At 48.3% G+C, this 18635-nt stretch overlaps 6 protein-coding genes across 6 annotated transcripts; 3 read left to right on the top strand and 3 right to left on the bottom strand.

The window, feature by feature from the left end:
• Positions 1-1573: 1573 nt before the first annotated feature.
• Positions 1574-3294, bottom strand: PV09_00589 (uncharacterized protein; the record flags this gene model as incomplete). The annotated part of the gene is made up of 5 exons (XM_016353349.1): positions 1574-2049; positions 2099-2671; positions 2740-2933; positions 2987-3226; positions 3278-3294. The coding sequence occupies 5 exons, from the start codon at positions 3292-3294 to the stop codon at positions 1574-1576; spliced, it is 1500 nt and encodes a 499-aa protein (XP_016218502.1).
• A 1513-nt stretch (positions 3295-4807) lies between these two features.
• PV09_00588 (uncharacterized protein) lies at positions 4808-8271 on the bottom strand (the record flags this gene model as incomplete). The annotated part of the gene is made up of 4 exons (XM_016353348.1): positions 4808-5173; positions 5286-5492; positions 5596-7362; positions 7426-8271. The coding sequence occupies 4 exons, from the start codon at positions 8269-8271 to the stop codon at positions 4808-4810; spliced, it is 3186 nt and encodes a 1061-aa protein (XP_016218501.1).
• A 1919-nt stretch (positions 8272-10190) lies between these two features.
• On the top strand, positions 10191-11647 carry PV09_00587 (uncharacterized protein). The gene is made up of 2 exons (XM_016353347.1): positions 10191-10699; positions 10758-11647. Exons 1-2 carry the CDS (start codon positions 10547-10549, stop codon positions 11490-11492), a joined length of 888 nt encoding a protein of 295 aa, XP_016218500.1. The 5' UTR covers positions 10191-10546; the 3' UTR covers positions 11493-11647.
• A 1056-nt stretch (positions 11648-12703) lies between these two features.
• Positions 12704-14885, top strand: PV09_00586 (uncharacterized protein). Its single transcript, XM_016353346.1, has 2 exons — positions 12704-13119; positions 13172-14885. Exons 1-2 carry the CDS (start codon positions 12897-12899, stop codon positions 14773-14775), a joined length of 1827 nt encoding a protein of 608 aa, XP_016218499.1. The 5' UTR covers positions 12704-12896; the 3' UTR covers positions 14776-14885.
• A 1284-nt stretch (positions 14886-16169) lies between these two features.
• Positions 16170-17098, top strand: PV09_00585 (uncharacterized protein). Its single transcript, XM_016353345.1, has 4 exons — positions 16170-16327; positions 16387-16445; positions 16496-16741; positions 16790-17098. Exons 1-4 carry the CDS (start codon positions 16270-16272, stop codon positions 16922-16924), a joined length of 498 nt encoding a protein of 165 aa, XP_016218498.1. The 5' UTR covers positions 16170-16269; the 3' UTR covers positions 16925-17098.
• Positions 17099-17219: 121 nt separating this feature from the next.
• PV09_00584 (uncharacterized protein) lies at positions 17220-18375 on the bottom strand. The gene is made up of 3 exons (XM_016353344.1): positions 17994-18375; positions 17770-17937; positions 17220-17716 (listed from the first exon to the last, which is right to left on the bottom strand). Exons 1-3 carry the CDS (start codon positions 18115-18117, stop codon positions 17604-17606), a joined length of 405 nt encoding a protein of 134 aa, XP_016218497.1. The 5' UTR covers positions 18118-18375; the 3' UTR covers positions 17220-17603.
• Between the last annotated feature and the right edge of the window lie 260 nt (positions 18376-18635).

Genomic DNA, 18635 nt, shown 5'->3' with positions numbered 1-18635 from the left:
GACTTTTGATTGGCTGCGGCGTTTGCACCACGGCAACGAAGAACGTCCCAGTCGTTGCTGGCCTCATCCGCCGCCAAAGGGCGGAGTGCGCAAACTTTCAGCCTCTTCGTACTTATGCATGAGCAAGCCTCATTCTGATTGCCATGCTCTTGCACTGTACGCTTGCTGGAATTTTCTACCACCTGTCTCGTCTTCTGCTGCTGTGATTTGCGGCACCGCGGCACCACCCAAGGAATTTGCAAGCACGGATTACCGAAACGCCAATCGATTGTTGCTAAGAAGTAGTCTCCACCTGGTGGCCAGCATGACTTTCAGGCTGAAAGAATGAAGCTCAAAGCATATGCTGAACGTTCTCTAACGAAAGACATGATGCTCGGCATATGCATGGCAAGTCGTGACGATGCCTTGCGTTTCTCTGCAGCATGTTCTTCGTTCTCTTAGTCAACTTCAGGTCCACCACGTATGCTCTCGGAAGTAGGTACACTATTCCTGGGCCTTTGCGAGGCATGCACGAGACGCGGCATTGAGGATCTTGCGTTTCACGAACCTTCTTCCAGTCCCCAGAACGCAGCGGGGCTTCCGCACAGATACCCACAGGCGGCCGTGAACCTGAAAGTCGCCTGGCTAGCCATCGACGACAGTGTGTGCCTACCGAGCGCGTTGAGGGGCTCAAGTGGATCTACCCCTAGTTCAAGCGATATTTCACACACAGCTATCTCTCGACTTGATAGTGACTTCTTCATCCTGAACACTTTGTTTGCAACCTTGATCTTCATCATGCGAGCAAAGTTCGTATCGCTCAGCGCCGTATGCGTAAGTTACGAATGCTGTTGATTCGACAGGTCTCACAGCAGAGAGTATGAAGACTAGCATCACATTGGCTGCGTTTGTGATGGTGCCCCCGCCCTTGCTAAATTGAGTTTGGTAAGAGCAGCAAAGCAGCAAGATATAAAATTGGCCTCAAACTTGAGCATTCCAAAAAAGCTCTCAAGGCTTTGAACTGATGTGTCCCAAGTGTGTCAGGAGATGATGTATGCAATTTCTAAGTATGTGTTTCACTGGAATGTCCAGAGCAACCGGCACATCTCAGATCCTCGTCCGAGAATGATTATACCCATGATACTGTATCAAGAAGACATCATCGATCCCTTTTGATTCAGTTGAATACAGTAGGAACGTTTTATAATCTTGAATCCTCCAATTTCACAAGTCGAAATTGCTGAACAATGTAACCGTCATAGCCAATCCTTTTCTTTCTATATTTCCATCGTTGTCTCATTCGTCAGGCTGAATTTGACATTTCATTCAGTCAGCTACCTGTGAACAAGGCGATGGTTACTCAAAACAGCGCGACAGTATTTGGTGAAGAAAATGATGATTGCAAAGCATCTAACGCACCGGGAAGCATGCCTTTGCTAACCTCTGACATTTGAATTTTATTTATGTGTATTTCTGATATTTCTGAAGCATTGGACAAGCGTTTTCAATTTTTTACCTGAACAAAATCGACTTCCAACCGACTCGTTACACGAGACGCTATCAATCGTTCACTGAAGTCATAGTGACCAGCTGTTTACATGATCTTCTCAAGTTTAGTGACATCACCTCCAACAGCTTTCTTCTCGTCCATATCAGGAGGGGTATCAATGTCCGGGTTATGATGAGCATTCTTGATATCGACGGCGACCTCATCACCAAACACGGCCGCAATCTCTTCAAGCGTTTTTCCGGTTGTCTCTGGCCACATAAAGTACACCGTTGTGATGAATATTGCATCACAGACAATGAATATGAGGAAGTATTTCCAAGAGATGTGTTGAACAGCAATAGGCGTGACCTGAACTAACATGATCGTAATGGCGTTGAAAGTACAGAAAGCCACTGCATTACCGACGGCTCGGATGGGTGTTGGCATAATTTCAGAGGGGTAAGTGTAACCAAAAGAGTTCATGATGTAGGCATATCCGACAAGATAAAGGAACATCATGGCAACAGTGAAGCGGCCGAGAAGAAGATTCTTGTTGTCAGAGAGTTGGAATCGAGCCCAAACTGTGCTTGATTAGTTTTCCGTTTCTGAGCAAGTCCTTTATGCACGTACATATGACCATGGCAATGGACGCGAGAAATTGCACCCATAGTGAACCCAGCAAAGACTTTCTTCGACCAAGCCTGTCGAAGAACCAAGCGCCAATGCAGCAGAAAATAGTGCCAAGCGTACCCCATACACCAACCATAACAAGAGCCATTTTGTTTGTGACACCGAGATATTGGTATAGAATGACCTGATAGTTTTGAAGAGGGATGATACCCGTGAACATTGCGAAAGCGAACTGGAAGACGACGATGAACATCCGTTTGCGATACGACGGCCGGCTGAGGATCGTGCGTAAGCCAACTCGTTCGCGGACTTCGAGTTCGTGCTGAGCCTTAATCTGATTGAACTCACGGATGTAGAAGTCATCGTCTTGACCGGGAGCGCCACCGTGAAGCTTCTTGATTACATCCAAGGCCTCGTCGTAGCGGCCCTTCATGATCAGAAAACGAGGCGATTCTGGAAGGAAAGGGACACAGGAGGCCATTAAAATTGGAGGGACATGCTGAAGGCCTAAGAACAGGCGCCAGGCTACGTCCGAGGTGATGTAACTGAATCCCAGTCCCATCCACTCGGTCACTGCAGCTTAATTTAGCGTCTGAACCAAGTTCACGATCGATCCGACCATGAAGGAGCTTGGAACCTACATGTATAGCCCAGATTGATGTTGAGATTATACAGTCCTCCGACTCTGCCACGGAATTCAGGTGGCGAAATCTCTGACATAAACATCGGGCAGACTCCAAAGACGATACCAGAAGCGACGCCGCCGATGACTCGACCGACAAAAAGCATCTCAATATTCTGAGCAGCAGTCTGTAGGATGGCGCCAACAATGGCGCTTGAAGTAGTCAGCAGAGATGATAAGAGTATACTTTGATATTAAAGTCTTACATTACGCATGCGATGTAAATAGTTCGCTTTCGACCGTAAATATCCGGCAGCCAGAAATTCATGCCCGAGCCGAAGAAACTACCCGCATAGTAACATGATCCGAGGGCACCAATAGTATTGGAATTCAGTTTAAAATATCCAATGAACTGAGGATAGCCCAGAATCGAGGTAGTGAGGCCAGAGTCATAACCGTAAAAGAAGGCACCGAAAGAAAGGATACAGATGGAGACGATATTGAATCTGAGAGAGCGTTAGAACATCTCGGCAATCAGCAATGAGAGGCGATAGCACCTGTTAAAATGTGTCATTTTGATCTGTCCTACCTCTGTCCACGTCCAGTGTACTTATGCAAACGACGTGTGAGATGGGTCCGTCAAGGATAAAGAGGTAGATAGATCTTCGTAGCTGCAGGACAACCCATTTTATAAGCCGAGCAGTGCCAAAGGACTACCAGAGATCGCCGTCGTGCAGGAGCGTGGTAAAGTCAGGGTATGCGTGGAAACGTGTTACTGTGGCACCACAGCGAAATGTTCTCGTCAGTACCCAGCGCTAAAGATTACCCGTCACTCCCAATAAGGTAAGTCGCACGCGGGGTAAACCTGGGGTATGAGGGGGTTACTGAGAGAATACTCCTGGAATTCCGGAGTTAAGCAGGATTTCTTGGCAGATGTACCAAAGTAATAGCCACGCTTCTTGCTGTTGACCCGTAACAAAGCGCCGAGATTCGCCGGAAAGACATGGAGCTCTGCCTGATTAAGCCTTGCGATGCCAAGCATCCCATCGAGATTGGTTGTCATCTCCTTGGAGGCGTGGATTGTTGTTATCACTTCTCAGCAGGTCGCTCGCTCTTGTCACACGAATGTCGCGTGAAGTTCTGTTGTTCAATCAGACGGCGTGGACATTCGTGATCTAAAATAATCTGATATGTAATACACCGTCTCTCGGACAAAGAGGCCAGAATACATCAGTTCTGTACTACGATCTGGAGCCTGGTCTTATACAGACGACAGCGCGGAAAGCAACCTTTTGGCTCCCGAAACAGATGTTCAAACACCTTGGCTGAGAACGCAACTTGAACGAAGCGTGCCGCCCTTGTCCGCATGATGTTAGACATACAGTTTCTTGCTACTTGGCTTCTACTATCCGCAAAACATGCTGTTATGCGGTAGTTCTCGGAAAAACAGTGGGTATGGTTCTTCGAGTGACCCCAACTTATGCGATAAACACAGGTGATGAACAAACGGACCGTGCGGACACCCCGTCCAATGCGATCTGGGAAACCCTTGCCCAGCCTATGAACTGCTCAGGAAAGAACACACTCTGAAAGCGAGGGCGGCATAAGCATGAACAGAAGGCCAGTCGTATTTTCCTTCCATCGATGCGAGAGGCTGAAATACCGATACCGCGGACCTGGATTGCCATATCCGCGGATATGACGGTAATCCTGGACTGTTATTCAGCCAAAAGAGCCGATATGGAACCGAAATATCACTTCGTAAATTGGCATTGTGATTAAGCTAACTTTATGGCAAGAACTTACTCAAATCTCACAAAATCCGTTGCACAGAATGTGACTTCGAAATCCCCCGCTGCTTCTCTGCAGCGATCACATAGACTTGTCAGCTTCCAGCGGCAGCACGGCCCAATTTTCAGGCGATTGTCTTAGGTCCAGGCATGGATCTGTAACATCTCAAAGGCTTCCTAAATCTCATTGAGAATCTAGAACAGAAGCTAAATTGATTGAAACAAAACGAGGACGACGACTATAAGTAAGCCGATCGATTTTGGCATGGGGCCTCGTACGCGGAATAGCTCGAACTGTCACATAACAGCACAGTTTTCAGGATCGACATCTTCACCCTCATCGTCGCCTCCGCCAGCATGGGCACGCATATGCTGCGCAAGCATAGCCAGCATGCTCCTAGTAATAAATCCGCCCTGGCGAGCCCCTCGCCGGCGATCCATGTCATTCGTACTTACAATACGATCTTCATCCTGTATTCTTCGCCGGCTTTGGAGGCCATGTTTACTTTTGATTAACTCCTCATCTTCATACCAAGGAGGTTCTGCATCATCATCTTGCTGGGGTGGGAGAGCAGGCTCAGATGTGATTAGTGGTGATTTACTTGTTGTCGCCGGCTCGTCCGGAAGATCAAAAGCAGAATTAGGCATTTGGTTTCTCTGGACCTAAACACATTTGTTAGCTTAAGAACAATACAAGCATTCCTATCAGTCGCTTTGCGTTCCCTTCAGGAGGCCGAGGTTCTGTACGAAACCGTGAAGTATAGGCAATACCTACCTCCTCATCTGCTAGTCTATCTCTCTGGCGCCTCAGACGTTCTCGACGCCCTCTCAGCCCTATGGATGAGAATCTAGATCGATCTACTTCCTCAATTCCAATTCCTAACGCAGCATCCTTCCTTGCTCTTGCGTCAACTCCAAATATTTTTACGGTACTGTCGATTCCCGAGACTGCTATCATAGGCTCGTAAGGATGTCCTTGCACCTAGACGCAAGATCAGTAACCCGATCAAACCCTACATGACAGACAGAACATGAAGAGACGTATGTCTGCTATCTATCTGAGCTTTCGGGGAGGGGCTACATACCACATTGACAACCTCATTGTCGCCCTCTAGGATATTCAGCAACTTTGTGCTCTTCTTGTCCCAGATAAAGAAATTTCCACAATCTGAACCGGATATTACGTACTCATCCTGCAAACCGTAGAAATTGACATCCTTCGTTGTCTCAACATTGCAATGTCCAACGTATCGATTTGTGTGCGTCAGACACGGGACATTTTTCCCAGCTGTCATCTTTGATCGCGCTGTGCGGGGACCACCAAGCAAAAACGGAGACTCTTCGTCATTGTCATCATCGTCGTCTTCATCGTCTTCATCATCAGAGGACCCTTCGTCATTGTCACTGCTTTCGTCCGCGTTCAAGACGTTGCCATCGCCAATGTTCTCATTTTCATGTGCTACTTCTTCCTCATCTTCCTCGGTAACAACAGCAGACGATCCATCCGTTCCAGTCTCATGTTCTCTATTAGACATATCCACGAATTCGCCAAATGCTGTGTCCACCAAGCTGTATGTGACATCGATAGCTGCATTCTTAAGCACAGCACGACAGACCCTATACGCCCAGAATTTAACTGCTGTCTCTCGATCTTGCGTCAACGCCCGGCCTTGCCCGTCCATTTCAGCAGAACGGCCTGCCAGATCGGCGAATGGTATCCTCATAGCCCTTGACAAAGAGTTTACAGCATCGACCTCTGTTCTGAATATATATCCTTGTTGTGAATCGTCATCCAGGTCGTCGACGGCGTTTTCACTCGCAAGTCGATGCAAGTATGGTATCAGCTCTAAGTCAATTGCGTCAACATCTGCGTCCAGAGAAACCGGGTGTCTCCTCTTGTACGACATGTTTGGATCGTCGGGATCGTGTGTGAACCCTCGTAGGACTGCACCCACTCCGCTATCCAACCACAACAGCACTGTTTTGATGAAGTCATAGCCAAATTGTTCATGTCTCTCGAGAGGCATGGCCGATTCCCTTGGCGCTGGTTTAATCATGTCGAAGAGCTCTAATACACGTCGAGGACAGGTCGCAGTAGGCTTTCGAGACGCTACGCGGGCAATGGTACCGCATGCTTGCACAAAACGCCAAGTCTTTGCACGATCTTCCCGAAGCTTATTCTGGAAAGCAATTTGGTTGCTTGATTCAGTTATTGGATACGTCCACTGGTTGATGAGCTTGTCGACCTGTTCGAGTAACTTCAAGCTTGTAGATAGTACTTGATCTAGCCTGTTTCGTACCACGGTTGGTTCATCAGGCTCTGTGTCCGGTTGGAAGAAGGAATGTGTTGTTTGAGAGACGTTGAATAACATGTTTCGAACTTGGCGGACCTGCTGCGCGATTTCTTCTCCTTGAGAGCGCTCTCTCGGTTGCGAACGTGTAAGTCGCGAACCTGAAAATGCTCGACCTGTAAGGGGTATCTCTACACTTTCGCCACCCTCCATTTGTAGCAGAAGGGACAGCTCTTGTCTGTCGCCACTCGTTCCACTCTCGGTCCGCGGATGCGAGCTCCCACGAGCCTCGCCCAATTGTGATAACCCTGACGTGCTTGCTTCTTTCCTCTTCCTTTTACGATCTCTATGTTTCGCTCGACTCCCCCTCGCTCCACTGGAGAACCCTTGATGTCCTTCTGGGTTTTGGTAATCCCTCATAATATCAAAGCTGTATATGAAATCCCCATTCCAACTTACGATAAGCTCATTCGGGTTATTGTCGCTGATTTTGCATGCTGTAATCGACTTTGGATCCGACCGCCTCATTTTCGGCTGACCATAGGGAGCAAATTTACGAACCTAAGCGCTTACGGTTAGTACGCGATATCATACTCTCCGTAACAGCGTCAAGCATGCACGTACACATCGTGTTGCCTCTGCCAGTTCATTTTCATCCGCAGGGGTACTCCCTCTCTCGTTGAATTTGTCCCTTCCTGTCATACGTCTATCATGAAGGAAGCAGTGTAAGGCTGTACCACCCAGAGCGATATAATGTGGTTGGCTTGGAGAGCATGAGATTGTCATCAGATCAATGTTGTAATCTCCATACGATATGAGAGGAGGAGGTGCATGGTCTTTAGAGCGGCCATGTCTGTTCACGTAGTACCTGCTTGCCGAGCGAGGATATGCCGACTCTGGTTGTCTAATATCCCACTGTCGCACATCACCATCCTCAGCGCAGCTCAGAAAATAGAATGGCGAGGCTTCTGTTACGATCCTCTTTACTGCAGCGCTGTGTGATCTGAAGACTTTGCAATTTGCCTGATTTTGCGATAGCCGAGCTCTTGTTCCGTCAAAGACCGCGGCTCTCTCTATGTCAAACACCCGAATCTGTGCGTCTCCAGCGGCAGAGACAATGGTGCGATCGTTGGAATGAGGCATAAACTTGACAGAGAAGATGTTCCTCGTATGTCCGGTGTCTATTTGGGTGGAAAGATCGAACTGAGCGTTGGCGTAGTCAGGTAGGTAGCTGTAGATATTGATTACACGATCGTCAGAACCAGATGCAAGCAATCGACCTGATTTTGACCAGCTCAGGGCGTTAACACAGCCGCTATGTCCGTTCAACTCATTGATGATATCAAGGTCTTGCACGAAGCTCTTTGAACCATATATGCCTCGTGGTTTGACATACGAGGAGGTAATATTCCCGAGTTCTCGTCGAAAAAGGCGATCCTCAACGGTGCCAGCCATACTGAAGCCCGGCATGATGCTTCTCGTCAGTGGGAAGTTCAGGAGATTCAGTTGGGTCGTAGAATCTTCGAGTGCGGAGGCTCGTGAGAATGATGAGGGACAGTGCTGAGCTTGCTGATATTAGTCTCAATCAGGCTTGTCGGCGTCCGTGGGCATCCACGGCAGACCAAGGGCCATTCCCTTTTCTCAGCATGAATCTAAGGGAGCGGAAGGAGAAAACAAGACGATGTTTGCGTTAGAGGGCTTTGCTTTGACGTTTCCTCAAGTCTGCCGTCATGCCACCTACGAGGTGGAGTTCAACAGCTTGCTTCCCTGTTCTGCAGGGTCCAACCTCGACCTCTAAAATCCGTACGTTCTGGCGAACTTCCCTCTTTCAAAGTCACTGCGTCTCAAATATATCTCGGAATTTGTACTGTCGAAACCAAAAAAAATCTTGGGATGAGAGAGCCTTGTAGTTCTCTCCGACGTGATTGAAATTCATGGTGACTACAGCCAGCAGAGCCTTGTACAGGTCGAAAGCGACTCCGGGGCATGTCATTAAATCCGCATGCCGCGGTTTTATTGCAGTATATAACAAGTTTAAAGTGGAATAAGAACTTGTATATACCAGTAGAGGATTTATGAGACATATTTGTCCTTTTCGCCTGGTGGGAACGCCGCAGGAGCCTGTCAGAGTGGCGAACAAAACGCATTGCGAAGTAAATGGATGAGAAAGAAGACACGCAAATAAATGAAGAAAACAAGTAACAGAATAATGCTATGAACAGGTAGCGGCTTGAAAGCGGACCATATAGCTGGGCATAATAAAATTTGACCCTGTGGTGGATTGGATACGATCTAGATTGAAGTACAGAGTTCCTGAGCACAAGCACCTTAAAGATATTCCGAACTTAGTTAAAGTACTTTAGTATGCGAATGATTATCAGTACCGACGGTAAAGCTACTTAAGTAATTCTCTCATTGGTATATTGCGTACGTCCTGTCTAAGTTACCTGTCGAGAGCACTTTCCATCATGCTAGCATCTACGTCTATAGCTAACGACCGGGGACAGCTCGTGGGGGTTTGCCTGTCGCCATTCCGTGTTAACAGTATTAAGGTCTCTCGGCTCCTAAGCTCGTCAACCATTTTCAGTGAGCGTAAGGCTGGAGAAAGAAATAACAAGAGGTTCGGGGCTGCTTGCGCAAACTCTTCGAAGATGCAATACGTGAACTTACTCAACCCGGGCTGTGATGATTCTACGGCCTTTTAATGATCTCAGTAAGGAAATTTGGAGGCGATATTCAATCGCGAAATTTGCCTGCACGTCAACTATCTTGGGGCAGAAGGCAGCAGGTCAAAGTAATGGTACACTCTCAGCGGAGAATACTGCTCTGACTTATGTTGCGCTGATCTTCCTTTACCAACTATGATGAATGATGGTACTACAGTATGACCACAGCTTACCTTAAGAAAGTTTGAAACTGCACATGATTGTAGCCTGATGGTTGATTGTTGTTGCTTCACTTCTTATGTTGAACAGGGAACTACAATGGATCGGCATCAAGTCACAGTATCCGCGACGATGAGACCAGAGAAATTTGTCATCACTCTTTGGGGCGTCAGTTGGTTGTTTAGTCCAAAGCAATCGTGGCAAGGAATGCATTCAATTTGTGCTTCGTTAGAAGAGGGGGACACCTTTCGCTTCATGATTAATAGTGCTCCTCTCTTCATTACAGAGAAAATCGGCTTCAAATATAAAAAGTTGGGCGTGGACAACCGGAAGACTTGATGATGGCGAGGCTGCTGAATTGGTGTCCCGCTGGCCCCGTGGCTCCGAAAATGTTTGAGGAAGAACTTTCACATGCCGAAACTCCACTTCCCAATTAGTGCGGAACCTTCACACATTGGCAAGCAAGCTGAAACTAGCTGCCGAAGATTTCAACTCCACTGCCAACAGCACGTTCTTCCTATCTTGGGCAATTCACCGACAAAGGCGGACGGACGGACGAACTCGTATCAGGCCGTCTCCGACGGACTGCTGGTACCGTCCGTCAAAGTCCCAGCGCTCGCTTCCCAACATGGTGCGGTCTTCTTTGCGTAGACGCTCGTTCACAGTCGCCTGTAGAACGCGCCACGCTCCGTCGTCCAAAGATTAGTCGTCTTCTTTGTGTTGGCCGCGGTACTTACTTCTTTGAACATAGCCTTTCTGATTAGCGCTGTTGGACTTTTTCGATGTAGTCGTGTTCGCTCGTCGCATCATCGCGTTCTCTCCCCTATTCGATATTATAAAGGATTCGGCAAACTTTCACAATGGCAAAGCAACAACTCAGCAGATTGCTACCGCGCGCTCTACTCAACATGGATCTAAGCACTTTCGTTCTTCCGACGTATCATAACCTTTTCAGGACCGTCGTTCTCCTTCTGGCACTCGCAAATGTAAAGAACCTTCTCGGGGTGTGGCATGTGAGTATATGTCCAGGTAGTATTGCTTTGATACGCCGACTGAGCTTCACTCCCTCAGTACCGCGTCTTTCGCCCTTTCATCGTTCGCCTCACACGCCGACCAAAGCGGGCGGTTGATCCGAACTGCCTCTTCCTTCCGTCAATTCAACGTTCACATGCACCTCTTCTCGAGACCGATTTCAACCTCCACAAGTCAAACAGCACGTACTTGACGGACATAGACATCACCCGCGCGAACTATGCTGTGTTAATCTTAGGCGATCACGTCGCCACTAGTCCGTTCAGCAAAAAACCCAAGTTAATCCTGGGAGGCATACAGATCATCTGGAGAAAGGAGATCCCGCCATACAAAGAGTATGAAATGTGGATCCGATTGTTGACTTGGAGCGACAAGTGGTTCTACGCCGTGACGCATTTCGTAGAGAAGGGTAAATTCAAGCCTGCTCTGTACTTGCAGGATATGACCATGACCCCTGAAGCGACAAAGAAGATGATCGATGAGAGCGCAGAGAAGGCAAAGACACTGAAGGAGACGTATGCGAAATCGATATATGCTTCGGCAATATCACGCGTTGTCATCAAGCAAGGCCGGCAAACCGTCAAGCCAGCTGACATGCTGGCACAAGCCGGTCTCTTGCCTACGGACGCTGCAGAGCTGGCAAAAGTGGAAGAGAGACGCCTGAAATACCTGAAACTTGTGGAAGATGGCGGTGCTTGGGACGGACTTCATGCCACATTCTTTGATTGCACGGATGTTGCGCTTGGGAGATATACAGATCTATTTTTCCGATGAAGTCCAAGTCGAGGTGGACCATACCTCGACATCTGGAGCCGAAGTAGGCAGACACGCGTTGATTGTGTTTTGTGCGTCTGCTGTATTTTGATACGATACCATAGAATATGCATAATTTAGATTCAGAAGACTACAGGCTCTGCGAGTAGGCATACCAGAAATGCTCCCGCTGCCCTCTCCAACTGTTGAACGTCGTAAAAGATAACCGTTGAGCCAACGGGATGACCGTAGAGGAAGGCGTGGGCCAAGTGCATATCCCGTTGGATTGACGGCAGCGAAGAAATAGTGTAGCTCTTCTCTTGAGTCGTCGCGTGGCGAGAACGACGGAGAACATGACGAGGAGAGAGGTCGACGTGGTGAAGGCCAAAATTCTTTCGGAATTATGTCCGCTTGCGCAACACAAGGAAATCGCCGCGATGCCTTGGCGCCAAGCAGCCTCCTCCACTCACGGCACCGCGCTCGCTTGAGGCCACAAAAGCTTGACCCGGGCTTGTGTTCAAGCAGAGCCTCAGCAGCCAATGCCGCTGGCGCTGATCATAACGAACCTGCGTAGAGCTGCTGGACAGGCTTCTGCGCAAAGCGAACATTCGGCTGCGTCTACCGCGATCGTGTGGCATCTTGGAGCACAGTTTGTCCGCCGTGCAACTTTTAGACAGGCGCCGATGACGTCGTTGCTGGTCCACACTGGAACGCGATCCCGAACGTGCCGTGCAGGCGTCCCCAACCAGATAGAGTGACCCGCATGGCGAGGCCACCGGAGGATTACTGCGTGAGCTTTGGGCATTGCCTGGCACTCTTGGATCTCAACTTAGCTTAGCAGAAACGCGGAATGACGCCCAAGGTCGCCTCTTGCATCTGCCAGCTGCACCTCTGTGACCAGCATCCCTTCCCAGATCACCGTTGTCGCTGCGCATGCCCGCCTTTTGGCTATTTCGCTCGTGTCCCTGGTGTAGAAGTGATTACTACGAACGTCTGGGTTCAAAACCAAGCGTGGAAGGTGATTGCAAAGACGTTCAAGGCCGTGTCGAAATTGACATCGAACGATAGGGATCAACTGGGTGCTGAGGTGCTAACAAAGGCTCATTTGCAAACGAGTAAACCCTACGCCAAGGCTGACATGGGCGTGCGAGGTTCCAGCCTAGCTGCATGATCTGTTAACTATGACGTTTGTAACCATGGACCTTTGCACTAACTGCCGTTTGATGGAAAGGAGAATATTCCCACGAGACTAGCAAGCTTTTCTTGCCGCTTTTATATATTGCGTTGAATTCTCACGTCATTGCGATTTAATTCACGCCTTTTCACTTTTAGCATTTCGCGAAGGGTCTAGGTCAAATCGCCTTGGAGATTTCCTTAGCCAATCCAGTTCATCCGTGCTCGTTGCTTGTTAGTAATACCTTCATTATGGCGGAACAGCGAGCACCGCCACGAAATCATGCAGCGGCGCGTGCTGTCCATGATGATGAAGCGAAAGAAACGGCATCAGATCAATCAAGCCGCGGGGACCATGAAACAGAACAGACCGAGGCCCTTGATCCTGTTACTGGTAAAGAGATTCACGAGCTACCGGATGACAAGATAGAGATTACGGAGGAGGATTGTATGGATGAACTCGGGTACAGCTTTCGTATGTTCGCCAACTATGTCTATCGCTAATATCACTAATACAATGGTGCCAGCCGAATGGAAGAAATGGGTTATCTTGACAGTCATCTTCTGGATCCAGGTTTCGATGAATTTCAACACCAGTTTATACTCGAATGGTATCACGGGTATTTCAGAGCATTTCCATGTTAGTGCACAAGCGGCTAGATGTGGCGCCATGATCTTTCTGGTTGCCTATGCCTTCGGCTGCGAGCTTTGGGCGCCATGGTCAGAGGAACTTGGTCGAAAGCCAATTCTCCAACTCAGCTTGTTCTTGGTCAACGTTTGGCAGCTTCCTGTGGCGCTGGCTCCAAATTTTGGCAGCCTCCTGGTTGGTCGATTCCTGGGTGGATTGTCCAGCGCAGGTGGTTCGGTGACCTTGGGAATGATTGCAGACATGTGGGACTCTGAGCATCAGCAGTACGCAGTCGCCTACGTTGTCTTCTCTTCCGTTGGAGGATCAGCACTTGGCCCTGTGGTTGGTGGCTTTGTCGAGAAATTCTGCTCCTGGCGATGGACAATCTGGATCCAGCTCATATTCGGCGGCGTTGTACAGCTGGTCCATCTGATTTTTGTTCCCGAAACACGATCGACCGTGTTGATGGACAGGATTGCGAAGAAGAGGAGAAAGACTGGCGTGCAGCCAAACGTGTACGGGCCAAACGAACTTACGCCCTGGAAGGAACGATTCTCTGTCCGGGAGATTCTGGTCACCTGGATTCGTCCTTTCAGGATGTTTCTGACGGAGCCGATCGTGCTGACTCTATCACTCCTCAGTGGGTTCAGCGACGCTCTCATTTTCATGTTTCTGCAATCCTACAGCCTTGTGTACAAGCAATGGGGTTTCGACTCTCTGACGCTTGGTCTTGCCTTCATCCCAATCCTCATCGGCTACTTCATCGCCTGGCTTTCGTTCATCCCAGCAATCAAGCGAAACATAAAAGAACGCCGAGAAAAGCCGGATGATGAAATTGCACAGTACGAGTCTCGTTTGTGGTGGCTTTTGTACACAGCACCCTGCCTGCCCATTGGTCTATTTATTTTCGCGTGGACCACGCAAGGACCGCCGATTCACTGGATAGGCAGCATGATAGCTTCTGCCATCATTGGTATCGCAAACTATGCGATTTATATGGCGACGATCGATTATATGATCTGCGCATATGGTCCGTATTCTGCATCGGCAACTGGAGGCAATGGATGGTCGCGTGACTTCCTTGCTGGTGTTCTCACTCTTCCCGCGGTACCGTTTTACTCGAACATTGGTGATAAACCATTGCAGTACGCTTCTACAATCCTAGCATGCATAGCTTCTCTTCTTGTTGCTGCGGTGTACGTCATTTATTGGAAAGGTCCTGTTCTTAGGAAGCGCTCCCCATTCGCAGAACAGCTTAGCAATGCTCGTAAGAACCCCGAAGGTGGTAGCAGGAGAGTTAGCATGATTTCTGGCGCATACGGCAGCCGAAGACAAAGCTACGCCACACCAAACAGCAGAAGAGGCAGTCTGGCGCTTCCTGGAAGTCGATCAAGCAGCGTGGCAGGAGGTGGGCGCGGTGCGGCGCAGGAGAAAGCTCGTCAGAGAGCTTTGCAAGCTAATCGCGACATTGCTGACGAGGAAAAAGGCCAACACCCTATGTAGACATTCAGCGTCACAGCATATATCAAACTTGGACTTTTGTAATTTATCAAATTGTTAGTCGTAAATGGCATGATGTCATATGAAAATATCCACAGAGTGGTTCCATTATAGCGCCAGTGCAAGTGTCGTGTAAACCATCCTCGTACAGGTTGGAAAGGTATCCCTGATCAGTTCTTGAGTGTTTTCTTCACATCCTACGAGAATTACTTCCCCTCTAAAATTACGACTTCATACTTCTGGATTCTACGCTGTGGATCGCGAAAGAGACCATTGTTAAGTTTTTCACAGTCTACATTTCCTTCTTGATGACTATTCCTTCAACCCCGTTGATCACCTCTGCAAGCAGTATATGATATCATCTCGCCGACAGTATACAAGGCCTCGCAAGCAACATTTCTTTCTACAAGTGCGATTTCCACGACTACCTTAGCAATGGTTTGGACGTCTGTGACGGCGGCTGAGTGGCTCCAACTGTTCAGCGCATAAGCCGTCGTGCGATCAGAGGAAACCACGCCGAAGGAAGCTTCAAATTAAGAAAATCCACGAACATTACAGTATTAAGAGAGTCCCGCGTGTTTCGTTCCGACCTCTCAATCGATCGCGAACATCCAATCGTTCAGTGAACAAGGCTTGGCTTGACTGTCGCCCGCTATTGTTGTGGCCCACCCTCAAACCGCCTATGAATAGATCGTATTACTCGAGCAACAGGTACAACTTCGGATAACTCAATTTGCATCCCTGGCAGATTGTATATGCCGGAACAACCAGTGATTTGATCGAACTTCTGAGCCTGGTCGAGAACTCGACTTTGGAAGTCCCGTGTACTCCGCCGACGAGATATCGACTACTCAGCCCGCTTCTTTTCGAAGCATTACCTTTGTTTTTATTGAAATATATTTTGACGAAGAGGGACAATAACTTGACCTATGTAGCTTTCAGCATGTTTCGAAATGATCAGAAACAAGGGAGTTCCAAGCTCTCCAGCTACAATTACCAAAATTGATTGATTGTTGCGATCATCAAATTCTTGGTGATGCTCTGTAAGGAGTTTCTTACTGAAGCAGAAAATGATTGGATAAATCATTCTCTCTCCTCACTTTTGATGATTTTCTTGGTAATACTTGACATAATATGCTTGAGAATGAGGAAAAGAGTTCCGCCTTAGTTCCGATCTTAAGACTGTTAGTCTCAACGCATTGTGGATTTCCTGTTTTGGAAACGGCAACTTCTAAGATGTCCGTAGGACCTCGACATTACATCTTGTATCCATGAAATGCGCGGAGAACATATGCTGGGAGGGAAAGAAAACGCTGATCTACACATGAGAGGCAAGTGGATAGATCTCAAGCCAGGGACAATGTGGCGCGGACATTCTGACATCATGACTTATTCAGGGCAACTCTTACTGACTTTACATATGGAAAGGGCCAATAATGAAGCGAAATCTCGCTCTCAATCTGTGTATCTTCTTTCTCTTCTTTTCATTGAGCTGAAATGCCATCCTCTAAAGGGAAACCCACCGACCCAAAACTGCGTGAGGAAGTGAAGGAAGGTGAATACTTTCTGCATTCTCGTCACTTGCAGGTCCATAGTTAACATGGCCTGGCACAGAGATTAAGCAGAAGCCAAACTCAGATGGAGGCGGCAAAGGCCAGTGGTCCGCGTGGAAGGTCGGCTTTGCGGAATCTTTGTTCATATATCCCGATGCTGAATCTCATAGGCGGCGGAGCTTTCCAAGGAATACGAAAGGAGAGGCGGTGGCTATGAGAATGAGCGCGGATCCAAAAATGAACCCAAAAAGGGAGCCCCTCAACCTAAGTCAGAAGAACAGAAACAGAAGGAGCTCGAAAATTCTGTGATGAGTGATAAAAGGACCGAACCAAGGGAGCACTCAGGCGATAAGAGTGACAAGGAGAATCAAGCTCCACAGAAGCAGGAGCAGAAAACAAAAGGGAAAAAGACCAGGGTGTGTAGAGATCCATGCGGCGAGTAACCATAGACTAATAAGGGCAAGACTTTCAAGAAGGGCAAGAAGGAAAGGCAAGCCCCTCGCGAAGGCACTCGCAAAAGCTCCAGGCAAGCGGAGAAGAGAAAGATGGAAGAACAAGAGGGAAGCAAGGCGAAGAAAAACACGAAAATAAACCATTAGCTGAGAGGTTCGCACATATCATTTGCTCCAGTCTGACGGCTTCTTCGTGCTATCAGCTTCGTCTTCGCTCCAACGAGAATGATTAGCGTAGGTTACGTGAATGTACAGGCCGATGAAAGCCGGTCTAAATTTTGGTGGTCGATCACCGAGAAGAGAAGAAAAGAGTGATCTATTGAACATCATTTCGTAACGACATTTGAGTGAGATCCTGACTTTTTGTCTAATATTACATGTGATATTGGCGCGAATGACTGCCTGCTCCTACACATAGTAAGAGCAACCCTGGTTCTTCACATCTGGTTGTACCATTTGTGAACACGGTATGCTCTGAATTTTCGATCATGCACAGCTGACAGACACGGAGATAAAAGGAGGCGAGTGGGAAACTGTCCAACTTTGGCTGAGGACTTTGTAGCAAAGCGCTTAACCACCTTAGCGCGACTTCCATTACTTGCCCTCCAAGCAACAACTTGAGCAACAATTAAAGTTTTGAGATTGACTTATGAGTCTTATGCACTCAGTTGGCTCGTCATTTGATCAAATTCATGCTGTGATGTGGTTCAATGGCGAATTCAAATGAAGATAACGTCAATTTCTCTGGCTCATAACAAGAGGGGGCGATTAGGTAGCTCTAAACGACCTCAAGGACATCTGATGTTTCGAACCACATTCCACGGACTTAGCTAGTCCCAGAGCAGCCGACAAAATCATTATTGTCTGCGCCGGTGTGAGTTATAACGCCTGCAAAATCACAGTTGCCATTGATAACCACCCGGTCCGCGCCTGGTGAACCTGTTCATGTGTGAGCTTGGACTTTGCAACGAACCAGCTTTCAGACGATTCACCTCCATCATAAATCTCGCCATCAGACAGAATCGGGAACTCGTAGTACGGACCGTCCACGCCGTCAAAGGTGAAGCCTTCGTAATCGTTGTACCTCTCCGGATACTTTGAGCCGCCCGCAGTCGTGCCATCCTGCACGTATTGGCATGCTGCATCAGCAGCGGCCAAAACTTTCGTCACTACGTTAATCTCCAGACACTGGGAAAGGGATTGTCTTGAAACTGACCATCGGAAGCACTGTAGGATGTGCTACCGCAGGTCGTGCTCGATTGTCTCGCAACCACTTTCAACGTGGTTGGAATAGCTGTTGCTGCGGAGAAAATGAAGGGCAATGCCAAGAAGAAGCGCATGTTGACGGGAGAATGTGCTTGGCCACAAACAGAAGGCTCAAGTGGGAGATTAAAAGGTCGGGAAATGAGGGCAAGCGGCAAACTGTGCTAGCTGCTTGATTTTTGGAAGAGCCGGACGTTTCTTATATAGACCCGACAGGCGATGCTCATCGGCAGGCGCCGCCTAGTAGTGACAGAATAGAAGGGGATGGCTTAGTCAATGAAACATCTTTAGTCTTCCCAGGACGGGTCATTAGGGACCTCAGCATGCAGCAAGACCATCGCGCGTGCTCTAAATCTTAACGATATATGGTAGGACTCCGGTTCCAGCATACAGAATCGTTGGACGAAAGCCTGGTGATCCTGGAGGCGATGAATATGATCTGCACCTATGGGATCTTGATAAAGTAGGTCTTTAAGTCTACCACCCGCCTATATGCAAGTCCTCAAAGATCTAAGCTCTCCGGGCCAGCATCTGGCCGTGGGTGGCGCATTTCTTTTCTACGGAGATCATGCCAGATGCGAATGCACAGGCAGAC

The sequence above is a fragment of the Verruconis gallopava genome (genome assembly GCF_000836295.1).
Source record: "Verruconis gallopava strain CBS 43764 unplaced genomic scaffold supercont1.2, whole genome shotgun sequence".
Taxonomy (NCBI): Eukaryota; Fungi; Ascomycota; class Dothideomycetes; order Venturiales; family Sympoventuriaceae; genus Verruconis; species Verruconis gallopava.
This window is presented reverse-complemented; position numbering and strand designations above follow the sequence as displayed.